This window comes from Trichosurus vulpecula, chromosome 4, assembly GCF_011100635.1.
Source record: "Trichosurus vulpecula isolate mTriVul1 chromosome 4, mTriVul1.pri, whole genome shotgun sequence".
Lineage (NCBI taxonomy): Eukaryota > Metazoa > Chordata > Mammalia > Diprotodontia > Phalangeridae > Trichosurus > Trichosurus vulpecula.
The window spans coordinates 75516531-75541405 of NC_050576.1; the positions used below are offsets into that span (position 1 = coordinate 75516531).

At 37.5% G+C, this 24875-nt stretch overlaps 1 protein-coding gene and 1 pseudogene across 1 annotated transcript in view; one reads left to right on the plus strand and one right to left on the minus strand.

Annotated features, from left to right (window-relative positions):
• XPR1 (xenotropic and polytropic retrovirus receptor 1) overlaps nucleotides 1-24875 on the plus strand; it is a 246712-nt gene that overhangs the window by 44756 nt on the left and 177081 nt on the right. The window contains exon 2 of the mRNA XM_036754279.1: nucleotides 7534-7585. Within this exon, the coding sequence (XP_036610174.1) occupies nucleotides 7534-7585 (52 nt within the window). The remainder of the gene's footprint in view (nucleotides 1-7533; nucleotides 7586-24875) is intronic.
• Nucleotides 9718-10370, minus strand: LOC118846091 (annotated as a pseudogene).

Here is a 24875-nt window from a genome sequence, read left to right on the forward strand (position 1 = left end):
ATTTTTCTAGGGACGATTCATAGAGTCGCACTCTGGATACCATTGTTTCCATGGGGAACTCCTGACTGTTATGGCAAGCTCTTGGGACCATTGTTCCTGACAGAATTTTGAGGGCAGGGGAGGGTCATGAAAAACTCAGTGTGTTTATTGAATGTAATGGCAAGTAGAGTGGCCTAAATAATATAAATGATTATTATGCTCTTAACATATTTAGAGATACCCCGTGAACTGTGTTAGTAAATATTAAGGAGGGAACTATAATAGTATGTCCATCCCTCCTTCTTACCCCACCTAGTCTGAGATGATGATAGTCCATGTAATAATTATGCTTGGAATGTAGTCTGTTGTTATTTTACATATTTAAACCAAGACAGGTAATATACTAGTTAACTTACCAGCATCCTTCAATTTAGACTTCAGTGCTCTTTGCAACATTTGCCCCAGTTCCCAGGAAAGTATAGGAAAGGAGATTTGTTCACTAAGATTTTGTCCTTGACCTTCTTCCTTGGTGATCTCATCTATTCCCATGGCTTCTATTATCACCTCTATGTAGATGGTGCCCAAATCTTCATCTTCACTTTCTTCGCCACTTCTCTGGAGCTTCTTTTTTTAATTTTTTTTTTTTTGCAGGGGGGAAGGCATGACAATTGGGGTTAACTGACTTGCCCAAGGTCACACAGCTAGTAAGTGTGTCAGGTGTCTGAGGCTGGATTTGAACTCAGGTCTTCCTGACTCCCGGGCTGGTGCTCTACTCACTGCGCCACCTAGCTGCCCCTCCTCTGGAGCTTCTAGTCTCATATTTGTAACTTCTTGGGTGGATCTCCATCTCATCTCCCTTGCTGTCACCTCAAATTCAATGTGTCCAAAAGTAAGCTTCTCATTATCTCTACCAAACAGTCTCCTCTATCTAACTTATTTGTTTCTCAGGTTTACAACTTAGAAGTCATCTTTGACTCTTCTTTTTCCTTTATCCCTTAAATTTAATTGGTTATTAAATCCTCTTGCTTCTGTTTCCAGTATATCTCATGCTTAGCCCCACCTGTCAAATCTCACCAAAGCCACTTTTGTTTGACGCTTCATCTCTTCTTACCTGCATTACCTAGAGTAATCTCCCCCTGGCATTTCTGCCTCCAGTTTACACCCTTTTCATTTTATCCTTGGTACTGACATAGCTCCGCAGTTGTGTCACTTCTCTATTCGGTCTTTAGGGACTCCCTTTTGCTTATCAAATTAATAACAAGCATGGTTATTAATCTTGTTGTTGAAGGGTTTTTATAGCCTGGCTCTGAGTTATGTGCCTAACCATATGTCATCATTTATTTCTCATCAACCAGTCTTAGTTCCAGTTACACTGGATATTTTTTTAAAGTCCTGATTCTTTTCCTTTTTTATTCTTTATGCCTTTTGCTCACGTTGCCTTCCATCTAGAAAGGACTTTTCTTTATTTCCTTCCCCTCCCACCTCTGTCTGTTGAAGTCCTGCTTTTTCTTAAGATCCAACTTGTCACATCATTCATGAAAGTCTTGCCTGACATTCCAAAATGAACTCTACCTTTTCAAATAACTCAGAGCGCTTTGCCAGGGCCTTTCCTTTTTCACTTATCACATTGATTCTTTGTGTGCTTGTCTTTCCCATTAGGAGCTTATAAACTTTTTGAAAGTAAGGCCTATGTCTTTCTGTCAATTCTGGGAATAGTGTCTTGCATATAGCAAGTACTTAAATGTTTGTAGAAATTAATAGAAACCATGGAATTTGAGAAAAGCACAATATGGTTATGGCACCTCTTTATTTGGACTTTGTATAAACTCCCCAAATAGTAATTACAGTATACAATATTATATAAATGTATTGGAGAGGTTAGAAACAAAATGCTCTGTTAGCAGCTGGTGGGGACGTTGGACCAAGCTCCAGGCCTGCAATCAGGAAGATCTGAATTCAAGTTTGGTCTTAGTTATTTAGTAGCTTCATGACCCTGGACAAGTCACTCAATCTCTATTTGCCTCAGTTTTCTCAACTGTAAAATGGGGACAATAATAGCACCTATCTCCCAGGGTTAGTGTGCGGATCGAAAGAGTATTTTGTTTTAAAAAATAAAAAGGGTTTAGCATGGTGCCTGACATAGCAGATGCTATGTAAATGCGTATTTGTTTCCCTTTCCCTTCCCTTTTCCTTGTTAGGTCTGTGGGGAAAATTCATTTACCAACTGAGGAAGTGGTTGCACTTGAGATGGCCTTTAAAGGATGGGTAGGGATTGAACAGGTAAATACAAGGAAGGAAGGAGTGTATTGCCTGGGACGGTGCTGTTATTCTTTGTTTTTCTCTTCCCTTTGTCTTCTTTCTAGGCCACTTGCCCTCTTTTGGCTTCTACAGATGCAAGAGGTCACTGACCTGGTCCCTAGGGACTAGTTCAGAGGAGCAGGCATTTCTTTTTACTTCCCTGCTTAGCAAATTCACCAGAAGAGCCAAACCTTCTTTTGTTTAGAAGGGCTAAGCTTTTCAAAGCCTTTCTTCTGTTAGACCCTAATCCTTCGTCTATCTCTCCTTTGGGAAACAAATCTTCCATTTAATAGATAGGGAAATGTAGAAACATGTTAATTGATTTAGGAGCATAGGATTTAGAGTTGGAAAAGGGTCTTTAGAAACCATTTAAAGTGTGTGTGTGTGTGTGTATCTGGATAGGCACAGTGGATAGAGCGTTGGGCTTGGAATCGGTAAAGCTCATCTTCCCGAGTTCAAATCCAGCCTCAGACACTTATTAGCTGTGTGACCCTGGGCAAGTCACTAAATCCTGTTTGCCTCAGTTCTTCCTCTGTAAAATGAGCTGGAGAAGGAAATGGCACACCTCTCTAGTGTCTTTGCCAAGAAAACCTCAAATAGAGTCATGAAGAGTTGGATATGACTGAAATGACTGAACAATAGCACCAACAATATATGTCTCTCTGTGTGTGCATATAGTATATATGGTCTATATGTGCATTTTGTCTCTTCTATTAGAAAATAAGGTCCTTGAGGGGAAGGGAAGGGAATAAACATTTATGTTGCACCTGTTGTATGCCAGGCATTGGACCAAATGCTTTACAAGTATTAACTCATTTGATTTGAAAGGGTTTTCTCTTTTGTCTTTGTATTATCAGCACCCTGGGCAGCGTCTAGGCAACTAGTTGTTCAGTGGATAGAGCTCTGAGTCTGGAGTCAAGAAGACCTGAGTTCATATGTGACCTCAGACACTTAGTAGCTATGTGACCCAGGACAAGTCACTTAAGCTCTGTTTGCCTTAATCCACTAGAGAAGGAAATGGCAAACCACACTGCAGTTTTAATAATGCCACATACTTGCTTACTTTAAGTCTTGAGATAACAGGGAAAAGGTCTGTCTTTTTATTTTTTTTAGGTCTGTCCTTTTGTAGCATTTTGCTTGAACTTGTGAAATTAAGACAATTATTGGGTAAATGTAAGATATGCTTAAGAGAGACTTTATATTCATTTTTTAAAGAAAATACCACTCTAAAGAACAGCTAGGCTATGGTTCTGAATTTATGTCTAAACTCATTGTATTATGGATTATTGTCAAATAAAGTATTAATTCATCCAGTTTTCTGAATCTCTTTGGTTTTAATTTGAGAATGAGAAAAAGGATAGCCTGTTGTTGTTTTAAAAGTATCTTACAGAGATTTGCATTTCCGAATGACTTATTCTATCTAAACAATACTATATTAAAGAAGAGAATAAGAGAATTGGTTTGGGGAGAAAATGATAGCCATACAGCTGTATTTATTCTCTTTCATGCATTTTGTCTCTCCATTCCAGGGACTTGTTTAATATGGATTGAGTTTGGATAGAGCAGTTCTTAAAGGGTGTGTATTCTGAGGCTTGCTAAACGTGCACCAAATAGTATTGAAAGTTGCACTTGCAGTCACATTTGTATGCCAAAATCAGTCAACGTGTGTTAAGTGTCTACTATATGTGAGGCACTGTCTTGGAGATACAAAGAAAGTAAAAAACGTGGTTCTTATCCTCAAGGCACTTAAGGGGAAGGTAACATGCCAAACTACACATATGCAATACTTATAGTGTAAGTGGAAGTTAATATCTGAGGTCACGTACTGGGGGCTGGAGAATAGGGGAACAGGACTGGGAAAGATTTTCTGCTGAAAGGTTTTGAGCTAGGTCTTGAAGATAGACAGGGAATGAATCTAGGAGGCAGAGTTGATAAGCGAGAACATTTCAGGTATGAGGGATAGAGAGCAAGTGAAAAGGAACAGACATGGGAGAGATTGGAATGTTGGATGAGTTCATTAGCAAGATGGCCAGTGTCCCTAAGTGTAGTACCTGGAGGGAGGAGTAAAGTAAAAGGCTGGAAAGGTAGGAGGGGTCTAGGTTTTGAAGGGCTTTAAATCCTAAGCAGAAGAGTTTATGTTTGATCTTAGAGGTCATAGGAAGCTACTGGAGTTAATGAAATAGGGTGATATGGTCAGACCTCTCCTTTAGGAAAATAACTTTGGCAGCTGAGTGAAGATGGACTGGAGTGGGGAGAAATTTGAGGATGGAATAATATATTATCCCCTGACGTGAGCAAACAAAAGTATTTGAGAACTACTGGATAAAGCATATTATTGGTTGATCCATATCCTAAAACCTATAGTGTAATTTGATAGGATGAGGATTTGAAAATAACTTTCATTTTGGAGTCAAGCTTTGTAATGGTAATAAAATGTACAAATAAAATCTACACTGTTAAGATACATTTCATTCATGAACATGTATTTGTCAAACAGAGAAGACCTTATAAAGCTTCCCAAAAATATCATATATTGATTGAATTTTGGGGTTTTCAGACGTTTATACATCCCATAATGCTGTCCTGTCTCATATAAGTTCATTATTTCAGTGTTTAAAGGATATGTGATTTTGTTGGTGTGATGAAGATGAAGATCACAGGCTTCTCCAACTTAGTAGGTAATCTTCAGGAGTTGTTGTAGCTAAAAAAATTTTTGTCCTGCAGACAACCTGGTTTACAGATTTCTTTGAGTTTATCAAACTTGTATTAATACTCCAAACCTTTCCAGCTTGTAGGAACTTTATGCTCTGCCAACTTAGCCTTTGGCAATCTAGAGTCACTCACATACTACTTCATTCATCAGAGTATCTATAGAATAAACACAAGGTAATTCAATATAATAAAGAGAGAACTCTGCATTTGGGAAATTGTAGAGGGCCAGCTCTGAGAAAGTCCATTCTGGGATAAGATATAGGCCAGAGGCCTGTTCTTGCCCTTGGGCTGGTAACTCCACACGTGGGCTCTCCACCCCCCCCTCGGCATACACGTGCTGCTCAGGCTCTTCAGACCTCCTCGCTACACACATGCTCTCTCCAAAACCCTCTGGGCACCCACATGTTAAATACCACCTGTGGGCTATTAACACAATATTATTTACGGCAAAGGGGAACGAGGAAGTCATGCGTTATGCAAATGCCTCGCACGTGGATTTGTTGATTCTGCTTGCCTAAAAGGGTATATAGGCCCTGTCCCTCAGTTTAATAAATGGAGCTGTTCTTTACTCTTCCGCCTGGCCTGTGTTTTCTTTTCACTCTGTGCGGCATTCGGCCATCTCTGGCCATTTTGATGCCACAGCTGCTGGCGGCAGTGAATTCCGGAAAGGCTTTGAGTAGAATGTGGTGCTTGAACTGTCTTTTTTTTAATTATTTTTTTTTTTATTTTTCATTTACAACACTCAGTTCCACAGGTTTTTGAGTTCCAAATTTTCTTCCCTTCCTTCCTCTCCCCCCTCCCCCCAAGATGGCATGGAATCCAATATATGTTCTACATATACCTTTGCATTAAACATATTTACACAATAGTCAAGTCGTAAAGGAGAACCATGATAAATGGAGTGAATCATGAGAAAGAAGAAACAAAACCAAAACAAAAGATATAGAAAAAAAGAGAGAGAGCAGATAGTTTCCTTCAATCCACATTCATACTCCATAGTTCTTTTCCTGGTTGTAGATAGCTCTTTCCATCATGAGACCTTTGGGGCTGTCTTTGAACCTTGTATTTCTGAGAAGAGCCAAGTCTATCAAAGTTAATCATCACAGAATCAACGTGTCTGTGGTTGTGAACAATGTTCTTCTGGTTTGGTTCCTCTCACTCAGCATCACATCATGTAGTTCTTTCCGGGATATTATGAATTCCATATCTTCCCCATTTCTTATAGTACAATAATATTCCATTACATTCATATGCTACAACTTGTTTAGCCATTCCTCAATTGATGGGCATCCCCTTGATTTCCAATTCTTTTCTACCACAAAAAGAACTGCTATAGGTGAGGGGGAATGAGTGAATCTTGCTCTCATTGGATTTGACTTGAAGAGGGAATAACATACACATTCAATTGGGCATCTTACCCCGCAGGAAAGTAGGGGGAAGGTGATGAAAAGGGGGGGATAATAGAAGGGAGGGCAGATGGGGGAGGAGGTAATCAAAAGCAAAGACTTTTGAAAAGGGACAGGGTCAAGGGATAAAATTGAATAAAAGGGGACAGGATAGGATGGAGGGAAATATAGTTAGTCTTTCACAACATGAATATTGTGGAGGTGTTTTATATAATGATACAGGTGTGGCATATGTGGAATTGCTTGCCTTCTCAGGGAGGGTAGGTGGAGAAGGGAAGAGGGGAGAAAATTTGGAACTCAAAGTTTTAAAGGCAGATGCTCAAAAAAAAAAGTTGATTTTGCATGCAACTGAGAAATAAGATATATAGGAAATGGAGCATAGAAATCATCCTGCCCTGCAAGAAAGTAAGGGAGTGGCAGGCGGTGGGGAGTGTGGTAACAGAAGGGAGGACTGACTGGGGAACGGGGCAATCAGAATATATGCCATCTTGGAGTGAGTGGGAGGGTAGAAATGGGGACAAAATCTTGTGGAAATCAATGATGAAAAGTAATATATTAAATAATAAAATAATTGTTGGGGGAAAAAAGAGCCGCTATAAATATTTTTGTACATATGGGTCCCTTTCCCCCTTGTGTGATCTCTTTAGGATACAGCCCTAGAAGTGGTATTGCTGGGTCAGAGAGCATGCACATTTTTATAGCCCTTTGCGCATAGTTCTAAATTCCTCTCCAGAATGTCTGGGTCTGTTCACAACTCCACCAACAATGTTTCAGTTTTCCCACATCATCTCCAGCAGGTGAGGGGAGAATAAAGGTGTGAAGGGACCTCAGATATTATCAAGTCTAGTCCTCTCATTTTACCGAATAGGAAGCTGAAGCACAGAGAGGTTAAATGACTTTTCCAAGGTTACATAGTTGACAGGCGGAAGATGAGGCTTGAACCCAGGTCCTCTGATTCCAAATCCAATAATGCACCTCTTTCCATTGCAGTGAATTCTCACTTGTTTCATATGTTAGGAGTTTTTGTAGAGTTATTATCTGGAGCCAGAAAATAATATTATATCTCAATTTAAACACTTTATTATGATGTTTATCCAAGGTTTGATGTGGTTTGTTTTCATTTTTTTTTCTCCCACAGGCTTTTAAGGATATGCTATATTCAGCCCAGGACCAGGCACCTTCTATGGAAGGTAAGGAACCAATAACTTGACTTTATTTTTGTGAGCAGTAAACATAATTTAGTATTTTTTTAGAAAAAAACTTTTAAATTACAAAATTTGGTTGAATTTCAGATTTTATTGATTGCCTAAAGTCTCAAATACAAAACTTCTAGATGTATGCTACTATTTTTGGTTTTTTTGCATTTATGATGTTTTATATGTTTATATTTAATAGCTTATATTTATATACTGTATGCTTTATATATTTATGTAATGTATATACTTTATAATGTTTTCTTAATCAGTTGGTCTAGTTTTCTCTTGGTCTAAATAAACCAATGGATCTAATATTGTTGTGCTCATGGTCTATTAGGTCAGCTTAATTTTTCTTCCTCAGAAAATGCTCTCATGTCACTTTAGAACTAACCGTGGATTTCTCTGTATGTTGTGCTCCTTTATCTATATACTTCTGCTCTTCTTTACCTTAAACTTATCCATTTTCTTCTACTTACCTCTATTTGATGAGAATAGCACTGCTTCCCTGCTCTCCAATCTTCCATTTATGCACATTTATGTGTGGGACAATAGGACTATCAGAACACATTTATCACACTTTTATAATTAGTGTCTAATATCCATCCTGATGTCAGTGGTTCTTATTTTTCCGTTACGTTCAATGGGTCATTCATCTTTTGTTTTAACTTTTACTTGCTAGGTAGTTATTTATACATTTAACCTTATTTTGGGTTTGGACATGACTTGGGAGATAAAATGATGGCAATTTCTTTCTTTTTTTTTTGATGGCAATTTCTAATGTCAGTGAATAATCATGACTGAACATTTATAGCCTGAGATACTCTTGCTTTTGAATCTTGGTATTCTTTTTAGATTTCACATTAAACTGTTTCAAGAAAGATGAATTTTTGATCAAGGATCATGTAATTTAGAATTGAAAAGATTTTCTCACTTTGTTGTAGGGAAAATGAAGCCCACAGCATTAAATAACTTATAGTCAACAATCATTTATTGTGTCTGCTATGTGCCAAGGACTGTGCTAGGCACTGGGGAGATGAATAAAGGGAGAAGACAGTGATACTGGATACTTGGCAATGATATTGGAGTGGTTTGCTATTTCCTTCTCCTAAGTGTTATCTACAAGGAGGAACTATGTCTCAATAACTATTTTCTAACTGCCGTTGAGGGAGAAGACTTTTTTCTCTGTGTTATTATGGGATCTTCTTTAAAAATTGAACACCTTAAGGAAAACTAAAAGAGACTTTTACAATCTATTACTTTTAGGTACCAGTTATCCAAAAATGTATAGAAAATATCTCTAGATTAGCTTTTAATGGTAACCGCCCAAGGTATACTGGTTAGTTTGAAACATGAAAAAAATTCTTGTCAGAAAGTAAATACTGAAGTTGGATGGCACATGCAGGCATAAATCTGATTTCTACCAAAACTGTAGTCAAAGGGTAAAAAAATAGGAGAGATAAAAGAAAGGAAGATAGTAGTACTCCAAAAACACCCTAAGCCTACCAAGTAATGTCTGTTTGTTTTCTGCTATCGTAATTAGAAAGCTGTCATATCAAGCCTTTGGCCTCTGGTGACTTGCTTTGCATACTGTGTTGTCTTGTCCTAACTGTCAAGAAAAACCTATAAGTATAATCCAATCTTTGAGCAGGTACAAAAGGAATAGAAATTATTTGTACTTTTATGTACCACTAAACAAAGTACACTGCAACAGCAAAGAAAAATAAATGTAAGCAAAAGCATACTATGTACACATAAAAAAATATGATATCCAAGATTGTATAGAATATCAGGCAATTAATTGGCTTATTTAATTATGCAATGAGTCTAAGAATTAATAAAAATGATATCTATATGAATAAAAATATTATAAAGGCATCTATATTTACACTACTCCAGAAAGCATGAATTATACTATTGTAGTTAATATAAGGTGACACTAACTGATTTAAGAAATTCATTGCCACAAGAAAAAAAAAAACAAATTACCCATGTTCCTTTTTTTATAATGGTAGAATTATTCAATTTATTAACAAAAATTCACAATAATTGTATAGGTCGCATGTGCAAATATAACTCCTTCAGTTACTATCATCTTTTGCATAATGTCACAAAGAATTATTTTAAAATCATTCTGATAAATATATTGCATCTTTGCATCCAACCTGAATAGCACCTTTCAAGATGGCGTGTGCTGGTGCCAATTCTGCATTGTGGTCAAGCCCTGTGTTATGGTGTTCTAGCACCTCATCTCAATTTTTTAATTATCTGAAGGAGTTCTTCGTACTTTTCTGGATCTTCTTCTATTAATGTCGCAATCTGGTGTTATAATGGTGTGCTATTGACTCTTCTATAGCCACAGTTCAGGCCATTGCCCCTTCCTTCCAAAGTAAGGCTGTCTCAGCACCCAGTACAAATCCCATTACAATTCCAAAAGGGCATCAGAATAGTTGGTTGGACTCTAAATGTAACCATCAACTCATTAAACTTTTTTAAATGGGCCTTTTCTTGATTCCATATTTTCTGAATAACTTGTCTGACATCTGTTCTACCTAGTATAGCCAATTGTCCAGCACATATGCGGTTTACTCCATATTCCCCTGCATGATGCACTCGAATGATACAATCTATAGTGGGTTGCATGGTTGATATTTTCATAGGTCTTTCCTGTACTGCAAAATCTGATGCTGGCACTTCTTGGATAAACTGAGGGGAACCTTGGAGTTCCAGAGCACAGCCTGCAGAGCAGAGAAGCCACAGGTGCCCCAGCATGGTCCACCATCATCCTGACCCCTGCTGATGCTCCACCCAGCAGCAGGTCAATTACCCATATTCTTAAATATTCCTTCATTCCAAAAAAATGGAAGAAAATGTGAAATACTTCATGGGAAAAACATCTGATCTGGAAAATAAATCCAGGAAAGACAGTATCAGAACATTGGACTACCTGAAAGTCATTATCAAAAGGAGGACCTGGACAGCATCTTTCAAGAAATTATCAAGGAAAACTGCCCTGACGTCCTGGAACCAGGGGGCAAAATAGACATTGAAACACTCCACCAATCGCCTCAGGAAAGAGATCCTAAAATAAAAACCCCAAGGAACCTTATAGCCAAATTTCAGAACTATTAGGTTAAGGAAAAAATACTACAAGTGGCCAGAAAGAAACATTTCAGATATTGGGGAGTCACAATCAGGCTCACACAGGATCTGGCAGCTGCAACATTAAAGGATCAGAGGTCATGGACCATGATATTCTGGAAGGCAAAGGAGCTAGGACTACGACCAAGAACCTCTTACCTGGCAAAATTAAGCATAATACATCAAGGGAAAAAAATAGTCATTCAGTGAAACAGAAAGATTTCAAGCCTTCATAAGGAGAAGACCAGAACTAAACCAAAAATTTGGCCCCCAATATCAAAACCAAAGAGCAGCATAAACAAGTAAAAAGGGAAAATAAAACATAAGGGAGTCAATAGAGCTCAACTATTTTTATCCCTACATGGGAAGATGATGCTTTCAACTCTTAAAATTGTATCACTAACAGTATAGCTAGAAGGAATATACATAGAGGATATGGGTAGAAGATGAATTTGAGGGAATGACATTTAGAAAAATTAAGGGATGAGAAAGAGGAGTACAAAGGGTGCAGAAGGAAGGGAAAAGTAGAATGGGTTAAATTATCTCATGAAGAGGAGCGCAAGACCTGTTACAATGTAGGGGAAGATGGGAAGGTAGGTGATGGGCGTTGCTTGAACTTTACTCTCATCGGTACTGGGTCAAAGAGGGAATAATATACACAATCAGTTGAATATAGAAATCTATCTTGGGAGCTCATTCCCGCAGCAGTGGTGGTGGGTGTGACTCTGGGCCAGCCCTTGTTCTGAGCTCCGGGACTGAAGCTAGATGTTGATTATACACAAACATTTTTACTTGAAAAGAGTTGAGATCATGGCTCAATGTGAGGAGTGGACTGAAGATATACAACAATGCAGCAGTGACAAACGGGTAAGCAGGACCATGTCTCACCATGCAGCAGCTTTGAAGCGCCATACTGCACAACTTCGAGAAGGCTCCTAAAATTCCCTTGTCCAGATGGCTTGGACCCGGAGGCTGAGGATTCCTCAGCGATGTGCAGTGCTGCAGTGGGCTCTGAGGAGACAGCATTGCATGACCAGGTCACCCCCGGCAGCAGTAAAGAGCTCCACAGTGACTTCCAGTTATGAGCTGCACTGACATGGGCTTTAGAGACACAAAGGCTTTGAAGCACAAGCCAAATATGTCAATATTTGTATGTGAGAAGCTAATAATTATGTCATAGGTAATGGAACTGAAACTATACTATGCCCTTAAGGATATACAGTTTAATTCAAGATGATCTTTTATTTACCTGTACAAGAGTGTAAACTTTTTTGTGCTTTTATTTTTCAGTTGTGAGAACCACTGATTAGTATGTTAAAAAAATTTGTGTATACAAGTAATGGATAAATCACTGCTGTGTAAGGGAAACTAGCTTAGGAAAGAATGTTTACTGAATGTTTATTATTTTTTTTACTTGTAGAGTGAGGGCAGTTGTAACAAAGAATATATATTGATCATTCTTACAGCTACTATTTAAAGTCAACAACTTTTCACTGAATTTGATAGATTCTATGTTTGGCCATACCTTAATGCACACAAGTTTGATTTCTGCAGACCTATATACTTCAATAAAAATTAAATGGACCAAAAAAAAAAAAAGAAATCTATCTTACGGGACAGGGAAGTAGGAGGGAAGGGGATTATTCAGTAAAGGGTGAGGGTGGGGCATGGTGTAACTGATATAAGGGAGGGCCGATTAGGGGAAGTGGTAGACAGAAGCAAAACTAGTAAGGTGGGAAAGGGTGAAAGGAGAGAGAGGCCAAACAGGAGGAAGAATAGGATAGAGGGAAATACACAGGTAGTAATCATAACTGTAAATGTGAATGAGATGAACTCTCCCATAAAACAGAATCAGCAGAGTAAATCAAAAACCAGAATCCTACATTACATTGCTTACAGGAAACACACTTGAAGCAGAAAGATGCACATAGAGTGAAGGTAAAGGGCTGGAGCAGAATCTATTATGCTTCAGCTGAAGTAAAATAAACAGGACTAGCAAGCCTGATCTTAGACAAAGTAAAAGCAAAACTAGACCTAATTAAAAGAGATAAGGAAGGAAACTATATCTTGCTAAAAGGTGCCATAGAAAATGAAGCAATCAAATTAGAAGAGCAGGGAATAGTCTACTTGTCAGATCTATGGAAAGGGGAAGAATTCATGACCAAAAAAAGAGAGAGCATTACAAACTGTGGAATAGATAATTTTGATCATATTAAATTGAAGAGCCTTTGTGCAAACAAAACAAATGCAACCAAGATTAGAAGGAAAGCAGGAAGTTGGGAAACAATCTTTCCAGCAAGTATCTCTGATAAAGGGCTTGTTTCTGAAATATGTAGAGAACTGAGTCAAATTTATGAGAATACAAGCCATTCCCCAATTAATAAATGACCAAAGGATATGAACAGGCAGTTTTCAGATGAAGAAATCAAATGTATCTATAGGTATATGAAGAATTGCTCTAAATCACCTTTAATTAGAGAAATGTAAATTAAAACAATTCTGAAATACCACTTCACATCAATCGGATTGGCTAATATGGCAAAAAAGGAAAATGATAAATGTTGGAGAGGAAGTGGGAAAATTGGGACATTAATGCATTGTTGGTGGAGTTGAGAACGGATCCAACCATTCTGGAGAGCAATTTGGAATTCTGCCCAAAGGGCAACCAACTTGTGCATACTCTTTGATCCAGCAATACTACTACTAGGTTTATATCCCAAAGAGATCATAAAAAAGGGAAAAGGATCTAAAGGTGCAAAAATATTTATAGCAGCCCTTTTTGTTGTGGGAAAATATTGGAAATTGAGGGGATGTCCATCAATTGAGGAATGACTGAATAAGCTATGGCATATGAATGTAATGGAATAATATTATGCAGTAAGAAATGATGAATAAACAGATTTCAGAAACACCTGGAAAGACTTGTACAAACTGATGCAAAATGAAATGAACAGAACCAGGAAAACATTGTACATCGTATCAGCAACATTGTGTGATGATCAACTATGAATGACTCAGCTCTTCTCAGCAACACAGTGATTCAAGGCAAGTACAAAGGACCCATGATGGAAAATGCTATCCACATCCAGATAAAGAACAGATAGACTCTGAATGCAGATCAAAGCATATTTTTTTCTGATACAACTTTTATTTTTTTAAAAAATAAGTTCATTTTTAGTTTTTAACGTTCATTTCCATAAGTTTAAATTTTCTCCTCTTCCCTCACCTTCACTTCCCCAAGATGGCATGCAATCTGATATAGGCTCTACATATGCATTCCTATTAAACATTTTTACATTAGTCATTCTATAGAAGAATTAGAATGAATAGGAGGAACCATGGAAAAGAAAAAGTCAAAACAAAAAAAAAGAAAATAGTCTGTTGAAACATATTTTTTCACTTTATTCTTTCTCATGGTTTTATTTCCTCTTGATCTATTTCTTTTTCCACAACAATAATGAATATGGAAATATATTTTACATGATAGCATATATATAAACTATATCAAACTGCCTACTATTTTCAGAAGAGGGGAGGGGAAGGAGGGAGAAAATTTTGAAATTCAAAATTTTAGAAAAATGAATGCTAAAAAATTTTCTTAATATCAATTGGGGAAAAAATGAAATACTATTTAAACAAAAAAATAAAAACACAAATTCATGGATGCAAGGTAAAGAAAATATTCCTTCATTCCCTAGTAAAAAAAAAAAGTTGACCAATAGAACATCAGTAACTATTGGACCTACATGCCTGCTTTCCTATCTATACAAAATCTTAATGAGAGTCACCAATACATAAATTGAGGGTATTTTTGATGTGGGCATTAGTAGGGAACAAGCAGACTTTCACTAGTGTCAATTAACAGTAGATCACATTTTTACCACCTCATAATTATCTGTAAGATATTAAGGATATAAGATCACATTGTGCTTCTTGAGAAAGCATTTGACTTGGAAGAACAAAACATCACCTTACAAGCTCTTATATAGTAAAATGTCTTCCATCCATACATTGAGGTAATTCAGGATCCCTTGGAAGATGGCATAACAGAAAATACCTTGTGTAATGACGCTGCAGTGATAAACATAAGACATAAAGCAGGGAAAATATTCATCATGGTTATGGAGGAGATTTACCAAGTCATCAGGCATTTATTAAATGCTTGCCAATGTACCAAGCACTGTTAAGTACTGAGGATATAAAGAAAGGCAAATATAATTATTGCTCTCAAGGAATTCACAGTCTAATTGAAGAGACCATGCAAACAATGAACATACAAACAAAATGTATAAAGTATAAACTGGAGGTAATCTCAGAAGGAAGGTAATACTTTTAATGGGTTTGAGGAAAGGCTTCTTGCAGAAGGTGCTGTTTTAGCTAAGACTTGAAGTTGAGGAGGGAAAGTGTTCCAGGCATGAGAGACAACTAGGGGAAATTGTATGCAGTTGGGAGATGGATTATCTTGTTTGAGGAACAACCAGGAGGCCAGTGTCACTGGATTATTCTTCCACTGGATGTTGGGAGAGAGTTGTGTGAAGCCTTGAAAGGTAGGAAGGGGCCAAGTTTTGAAGGGGTTTAGAAGCCCAATAAAGAAATTTATGTTGTATCCTAGGAGTCATAGGAAATTATTGTAGTTTACTGAATAAGGAGGTGAAGAAGAAGGAGGCTCCTGTTTGTTGTGGACATTGTGTTGATTGTCACATCACTAGACGTTGTAGAGCATCCTGGAAAAGAACTGCAATTACTTAAAGGAGTCTGGCCTGTTCACTCACAGGAAAAACCAAGTGGCTAAAGAAGGTCCGTTGTTCATTGTCCATCATGCGCTTGGATAGACACACGATGGAGGCTGACAGTATGTCTGTCTAGGACAAAGACAGATGGGGGAATAGTGAACTGGGACCAGAGTTGAACACAGAGAAAGCTGCCTGGATTGAATTTAAGAAATAGCACAGCTATTTTACTTATTGTGAGTTTCCCATGAAAACAAAGACCCATCTTTTTAATAATAACATTTTACTAATATTGCTATGTGGCATGATTGCTATGAGCCATGTAACCCCCACTGACTTTCAAGAACTAGAGCTGAGTATTATATAGAAGGCAACAGATGGGTACATGGTAGGTCAGAGCAGGCTTCAACATGTGAGGAACTTTGAAGAAGAAAAGGAGTAAAGGATGTTATAAAGAAATTTTATGATGTGGAGAGAGAATAGGCTGCTTATTGGCAAGAGTGAAGGATGACAGGTGGATGACCAGAGTGTTGTCAGGAGAATGTAAAAAAAGAAAGGTCTTTTAGCATGTTCGGTGAATTTCTAGGGAAAGCCGCATTACCCTGATCCAGTTGGCCTATCTGTGTCCTTTGTTTTTCCCTGGGACTTCCTGGGGAGCTGAATATATAGCCTGCCTCCCATGGCCTCCTTTGCATTAGTCTGGAATTTAGCCTTCCAAAGAAGACTGTGCCTTCTTTATTGCTGCATCTTTCCAGGTTACTTATATGTTAGCCTTGGATTCAGGTCTTAGGCCTCTGCCTTTCTCTAGTACTACAGAGATCATTCCCATGCCAGACCAGACCCATCTGAAATTGCCAGCTACTGCAGCCTTTCCAGACTCCCCCAGATTATACCTCTGCCTGCTCTTGCCTGTTGTGAGGTGAGCCTCCTTGGACTTCACAGGACTCAATAACATCACCTGCCACGAGGTTGAACATCAAGGGGGGGCCCTGAATAGTTTTAATCACCTCTTTACTTCAGTGGACTTCTCTCCAGTCACTGATAATTTGCCTGAATTCATTCCTCAATTAGTATACTGCTACCCTTGCAAACTTAAATCCCTGGCTGTCATAGCACAAATACCATTCCCTATCTTTTTAATTCTCTTACTCTTATCTCCTTCAACTCTACCCCTCTGTGTCCTACTCCAGACCTACCCACCCCTTTCATTGTGCCCTCTAGAATGGCTGCTCCATAATTAACTTGATTTAATCTTAAACCTTTTTCTTTCTTATTCTTTCCATCATCTAGCACTCACTAAGATCCAGCTCCTTCCTGTTGACACTGTTTTTAGCCACCCTTTCCAGCACTAGCTATGCTTTTAATCTTGCTCTGACCTCTCCTGGGTGCTCCCTCCCTCTACCATTTACCCTCCCCCAACTTCTTACCCCAGCACACTTACTGGTAGTGGTTAAGAAATTAGAATATTCCTTGTTTCCAATTGCTACTTCTCTACCAATATTATTCATTAACCTCTCTTCTTTTGAGGTTCATTCTGTCTGTATCATGCAATCAAGATTCTGGTAGCTATTTCCTACCAATCCCTAGGACATCGTCCTTCCTTTCTCATGAATTTGGTGCCTGGCTCATGATCTTTCTTTCTACCCCAACACTGAACTACATGCATACATAATACATTAACTTCTCTCTTTCTCAATTTACTCATTTCCCATGACTTACTCTTCTACTCCAACTCTGCCATGCAGAGATGGTCATACCCATGATCTTGCCATTGACCTTGAGGGTTCTGCTTCCATGTTCGTGAACTCTGAAATTTCTTTATCTGATAATAATCTGTTATCGTTCCATTTTTCCTTTTACTTTACAACTCTTAATGCTGTTCTTTGTCTTCACCATGACTTCCAATCCCTCTATGCCTTAGTTCTTTCCCAAGCCATTATCCCTCTTCTGGCAAAATTTTCTTCTCTTCCCTATCTTGATCTCTTGTTCTCAGTTCTAAACTATCTTTTCACTCAAGTCCTTTACCCCTTTGTCCCATTGCCAATAACATGTCGCCAAATCCTAAACTTGTATTGCTTCTATCATTTTCTCTATTCACATGCTGCTGAATAAAGCTAGAGAAGATTGTCAAACTGTGCTGATTGGTTCTACTATGGATTTATTAAGTGATCTCAACTGGCTCTTCACTGCTACAGGGCAGTGCTTTTTACATCAACTCACTATTCTACTTGCTACAAGGGTTTTGCCAAGGTATCTTCTCTATGTGCCCAAGTGATCCCACTATATCCTGTTTTCATCAGAAGATTGTCCCATCTATCATCCTTGCTCTTTCATGTATCTTCAATCTCTCTCTCTACTGAATGCTTCCCTGTTGCCTACAAACAGGTTCATGTCTCTCCCATCCTTACACTCTCACTAGATCCATCCTTCCCCACTATCATCTTATATCTCCTCCCCCATTTCATGGTTAAACCCCTTAAGAAAGCCATCTGCAATTGGTGCTTCAATTTCCTCTACTTTCACTCTCTTGTAAATTCTTTGTCATCTTTCTGGAATGTTTTCCTTTCTTGTCTCTGCCTCCTGGCTTCCAGTCTCAACTTAAATCCCACTTTTTGCAAGAAGCCTTTTCCTGTTCCTCTCACTGTTAATTCCTTTCTTAGGAGATTATCCCCAGTTTATCCTGCACCTAAATTTGTATATGTTTGGTTGTATGCATGTTGTCTCCCCCACTACCGTGTAATAAGCACCTTGATGGTAGGGACTTTTTTTTTTTTTTTGCCTTTCTTTGTATTCCCAGCCCTTAGCACATTGTCTGGCATATAGTAAACACTTAATAAATGCACATTGACTTGACTCTCTGTGGCAAACTTTTGGGAGAGTGTGGATAAAAGTCCATGAATCATCACACATGAATCAGTTGTAGTCTGCTTTATTAGAAAGAATTCCCAAGTGGTTGATGTTACACATCATTTGAGTATTTGATACAAATATCTTCTCTAGGTGACACATTCTCTCCTTATTTTCGCTTGTTTTTTTATCATGCAAAAAATTTTTAATTTAATGTAATTGATGTTAGTTATTTTTCTCTTATGTTTAGCTTTTTGTTTGGTGATGAATTTTAAATCAGGTATAGCTTTGAAAAATTACATCTCCTGTTGTCTAATTTTTTAAAATAGTTGATCTTTTATATTAAATGTTTAGCCATATTGATCTTATTGTGATGTTCTAGTGTAAACTTATTTGCTGCCAAACTGCATTCCTAGTTTTCTCAGAAGTTCTTATCAAAAAGGAAATCCTGGGGCAGCTAGGTGGTGCAGTGAGTAGAGCACTGGCCCTGGAGTCAGGAGGACCTGAGTTCAAATTTGGCCTCAGACACTTGACACAATTACTAACTGTATGACCTTGGGCAAGTCACTTAACCCCAATTGCCCTGCCTTCCCCCCTCAAAAAAACAAAACAAAACAAAAATGAAGCCTTCTCAGTGTCTTTTGAAGTTTAGAAAGCATCATCTACTTTTTGTTTGGTTCTTGGTCTTATCTGTTCTGTTCCACTGAGCTACTAATTTTGACCAATATCAAAGCCATTCATCCATTTAAAAATTTACAGGAAACATACAACATTATCTAGGAAATATAAAAAATAGTTTTTATTTCTCTATTTTTAGCAATTAAGGGAGAGAGACAAGCGAATGCAGAGGTGCTGGGGTAAGAAATAACAAGTGAGACATATTTTAAGATAGGACCAACAAATCCATCCAGAAAGATGACATATCTATATATCTATATATACATATATATAGATATATATATATGTGTGTGTGTGTGTGTATATATCCAGAAGGAGAATATATGTCTGGAGAGAAAGGCACATGCAGAGGTACTCATATATAAAGCAAGAGACAGACTTTCCTGGAATAATGCCCCCATCTTGTGGATTTTTAGGATATTGCTCCAAAAAAGTTAGGTTGTATTTTCACAAAGATAACCCTAAATGAGGATATCATCTCATGTTGCTTACCCCGTCTTCCCATAGCCCAACCTCTCTACTTCTATCCCTGTTTCCCCTTTCATGAAAGTAAACTGAGGGTTGAATCTTACCTGAAGGCTAGAGTTCTATCACCTTTAATTTTTAGGGCTTTTTTTTAGAAATAAAGTAATTATACAAACTCTTTTAGGGTAGGGACATGAGATTAAAATGAGATAACATTTGTAAAGCACTTTGTAAATCTTAAAGCACTGTATAAATATGTATGATGATGATGCTAGTTGCACTTAACCATAGAATTTTAGAACTGGAATTGAATATCATTTAATCCTATCACCTCCCCTCCATTTTATCTTCCTCTCCTCATCTCTAAAACTCTCAGTTGAAGAATTATTGCCTGTCTGCACTAATAGAAAGGATTTCCTTATCAGGAATTGCCTCCACCAAGGCAATCACAGTTTCTTCTCTTTCCCTCCTCCTCATCTGCCTCAGATGCTATTGATGCCTATTCTAAAATCACAATCATAAAAAATAGGGGTTGTGCAGTGGAATATAATAGGATGCAACATCTTCCCTTGGCTTCCATAACTGCTCTCTCCTGGCTCTTTTTCTATTCATCTTAATGTTCCTTCTCAGATAATTTTTTTGCTGGATTAATCATTATCCATCTCCTGGACTCTTAAATATTAGTGGTTTTTTTGTTTTAAACAATAACCTAGTCCCTCTTCTCTCTATGTGCTTTTTGCTTGATGATCTCATCTATTCCCTTGGGTTTAGTTAACCTCTATATGCAGATGATTCCCAAATAGTTTTGTTTGTATACACGTCTCACACACACACACACACACACACACACACACACACACACACACACACACACACACACTCATACTCACACTCACACTCACACTCACACTCACTCAGCCGTAATATTTCTCTTGAACTCCAGTTCTACATCATCAAATGGACATCTCCTGAATACCCTTTTTGAAACTCAAATATAGTTTATCCAAAATGTAAATAATCGCCTCTGTTTCTCCTCCGTAGACAAAGAAATTTGCCTTGTTTCAAAACTTCCCTGTTTCCAATGAGGAAGATATCTTCATCCTCCCAGTCTTCTAGATTTTGGAACCTTGGAGTCATCATTAGCGTTGTCAAAATAGCTAGCATCTGTACAGTGATTTGAGGTGTGTGAAGTACTCTGCACGTGTCAATTCATTTCATCCTCATAGGAACTTTGTGAGTTAGGTGCTGTTACCTCTGTTTTACAAATAAAAATACTCAGGCTTAGAGATTGTGATTTGCCAGGGTCACATAGCTAAGTGTCTTAGGCAGTGTTTGAACTCAAATCTTTCTGACTCCAAATCCAACATTTTGACTCTTCCCTCCTTTTATCCACCATGATTAATCAATTACTAGGTCTTTTTAATTCTAGGGCTAAATTAAGTTATTGGTGTCTAGCACCAATATGGTGAGCCCCCAGAGCTGGAGGGGGGAATAGGAGAGAGAGGGAAGAGGAGGCAGTTTTCTAAGGAGTAACAGGTTGGAAACAGAGTAACTCAAAACTCCCCCCACCCGCCACACACATACACAAACAAGTACAAATTACTCTTTTATTTTCATGTTTTGCCTCCCAGAGACCCCTCTCACCTCAGATAACAATTTTTTTAAAGGAAAAAAGAGAAGAGAAAAAAAAATCAGCTAAGCTAATCAATGCAGTGAAAAAATTTTAAACTAGATACATTTTATTCCTATTACCCTCCTAACTCTGTAAAATAATGAGTGGAAATGTCTTCTCATATCTCTTCTTTTGAGCCATGCTTGTTTTTTGAAACATTAGTTTTCAGTTGTATTGTGGTGGTGGTTCTTCCCATTTACATTGTTACAGTCAAATATATTGTTAACCAGAACCTCTTAACAGTATATTGTTTTCCTGAATATGTTTATTCCACTTTACACCAGTTCATGTGAGTCTTCATTTCTTTATTCATCAATAGTCATCATTTCTTCGGGTAAATATAGTACTTATTGTGTTAGAAATTAAAACATCTTGGTATTATTTGAAATAATTTTGACTATGAACCCCTGAAAGGATCTAGGGATACCCAGGAATCCTTGGACCACACGTGGAAAACCCGTGGTCTTTTCCATTGGGTTTTTTTAAACTGATTCCAAATGATTCTGATGATCATTACCTGACATTACAGCTTGAGGTCTTGACGTTCTATTGCCCCTCCTTTCTTCCTGTTTTTCATTATTTCCCTTGATAATCCTAGGTCTTTTGTTCCTCCAAATGAATTTATTATTATTATTATTATTATTATTATGTACACCTCTGTAGAGCATCCCTTTGATGGTTTGGCTTATTAAACATTAAATCTCTTTTGATTTCCCACCTGGATGTACTACTTTGAATCTTCTCTGACTTTTCTACCATGTCCCAGGAAGTTCATCATTGAGAAAACTACGTCACTCTGCAAGGTTACATCATTTTTAGTTCTCACACTTCATCATTACACTCTGCCTCTCTGAGGATTGGAGGGCAGGGCCATGATTCCAAAGTCTCTAAGGCAGAGACTCAACACAGACAGATATCTTATTTCCCACCTGACAGCACTACTTCAAGACTTAATTGATTTCTCCACCATGTCCCTACATTTTGTACCTGTTTCCTCTCTAACCCCATTCTGCTTCCTTTTGTGTATATTCTTCCATTGTAAGCTCCTTGAGAAAAGGAACTGTCTTTTTTCTTAGTTGTGTTCCCAGTGCTTAGCACATTAGTAGGTGCTTAGTAAATGTTTATTGACTATTAAATCTATAAATTAACTTTGATTTTTGTCATTTTTATTATGTTGGCATGGCCAATCCATGAACACTGTCTATTCCTCCAGCTATTTATCTTCTTTAATTAAGGAGTATTTTTATAATTGAAACCCTATAAGTTTTGAAGGATCTTTGGTAGATTGACTCTTAAATATTTCGTACATTTTGTATTTTGAATGGGACTTCTGTCTCTATTACTGTTTCCTGGAATTTGTTATTATGTAGATAAGCTTTTTGGGGGGATAACAGTGGGTTATTTTGTAGCCTGTGACTTTGTTGAAATGTTTAATTTTTTCAGTTTCTGTCAAACCCCCCTCCCCCCATTTTTTTTCTTTGTGTTTTTTTTTTTAGGAGTTATTGTGGACTACAGATGATGTCTAATCTGGCATCTTGTTAGTCATATGATCTGGAAGCCTGTAGTAGGCTTTAAAAAAATTATTTTTGTTTTCTTTCCAGTTCTGAATTCTCTCCCTTCCAGCTTTCCTTCCCTGACACATTGAGAAAGTAAGGACAATAAAACACATTACAAACATGTTTACGCAAGCAGAATAAATCCCCTCATTTGCTTTGTTCTCTCCCTCCTTCCTCTCCTCTCCCACCACCCCCCCATGCTTAAGTTTGAACTGATAATATCGTCTTTTTATCTCAAGGTGGGTAGGATGTTTCATCATAAGTTCTCTGGAATTGTAGTTGGTCTATGTGTTGATCAAAGTTACTAAGTCTTTCAAGGTTGATTTTTCCTTATGATATTTGCCATTATTGTAAATATTGTTTTCCTGATTCTACTCACTTCACTTTGCATCACTTCATAGAAATCTTCCCACGTTTTTCTGAAATCATCTACTTCATCATTTCTTAAAACACGATTGTATTCCATCATATTCATATTACCTAAATTATTTAGCCATTCCCTAATTGATGGGTATCCCCTCAGTTTCCAATTCTTTGCTACTACAAAAAGAGCTGCTATAAATGTTTTTGTACAAGTAGGTCCTTTTCCTTTTTCCTTGATCACCTTGGGGTATAGACCTAGTAGTAGTATTGTTGGGTCAAAGGGTATGCACAGTTTTATAGCTTTGGGGGCATAGCTCCAAATTGTTCTCCAGAATGGTTGGACTAGTTCATAATTCCAACAATAGTACATTCGTGTACCTGTTTTCCCACATACCCTCCAGCATTTGTCATTTCCTTTTCTGTCACTTTAGTCAGTCTGACAGGTGTGTGGTACTTGAGAGTTGTTTTAATTTGTGTTTCTTTATTAGTAATTTAGAGCATTTTTTCATATGACCATTGATAGTTCTGACCTGCCTGTTCATATATTTTGACCATTTATCCACTGGGGAATGACTGCTTTTTTTTTATACATTTGGCTCAGTTCTTTATATATTTGGGAAATGAGATATTCACCAGAGGTACTTGCTCTTTAAATATTTTTTCCCGAGTTTCCGGTTTTTCTTCTAATTTTGGCTATATCAATTTTATTTGTCCAGAAACTTTTAAATTTTATGTAATCACAATTATCTATTTTATCTCCTGTGACCCTCTCCATCATGCTTGTTCATGATCTATATCTATAAATGTGACAGGAATTTTCTTTCGTACTCCTCTAATTTATGATGTCACCCTTTATATCTAAATTATGTGTTATGATAACTAATTATGTATTTCCTTTCATCCTATTCTTGTATACTTTTCTTTTTTCTTCCTTCTCCCTCCTTCCTCATCCTACCTTCTGCTTCTTCTTTAAGAGGGTTTTTGCCCCCAACTTCTTCCTTAATCTAGCAAAACTGACTATGATCCTGTAGGAGATAAAAATTAACCTTTAATGAAAAAAGAAGAATGGAAAGTGTTGACCAACCCCCCCTTCCCTTTATCTTATAGATTTCTATTTACGTGCCCTATTTATGTGAGATCATTTTTCCTATTTTCTCTTCTTCCTGTCATGCCCACCTGTGTAGTCCTTTTGCCCACCCTTTCCATTCTTCTTTTAAGATCATCAGAGCATAACAGTCATTTTCAGGCCTTCTGTCCAGTTAGACTCTCTCTATGTTTCTTGACAATGAAGAGTTTTGAGAGTCTGAGAGCTCTGAGAGTTCTGTATTATCTCCCAATATATAAGAAAGTAGTCTCTTGTGATTTCTTGGTTTTGCTTATCTTATTGTTCTTCTCTTGACTCTTGCATTTGTCTGTTAAATTTTCTACTCAGCTTTCATCTTTCCATCAGGAATGCTTGGAAGTCCTCTATTTCATTAAAGATTATTTTTTTCCTCCTGTGGGATTATACTCAGTTTTGCTGGGTAAGTTATTCTTGGTTCTCACCTTAGATCTTTTTCCTTCTAGAATATCACATTCCAATCTATTCCTTTATAGTGGTAGCCACTAAATTTTATGTTATCCTGTCTGTGGTTGCTCAGTACTTGAATTCTTCTTGGCTGCCTGCAGTATTTTTTTCTTTGACCCGAAAGCTCTGTATTTTGACTTAATATTCCTGTGAGTTTTCATTTTGGAATTCCCTTCAGGAGGTAGCCAGTGTATTCTTTCAATTTATAGTTTGCCTCTGGTTCTAAGAGATCAGGACAGTTTTCTTTTATGATTTCTTGAAACGTGAT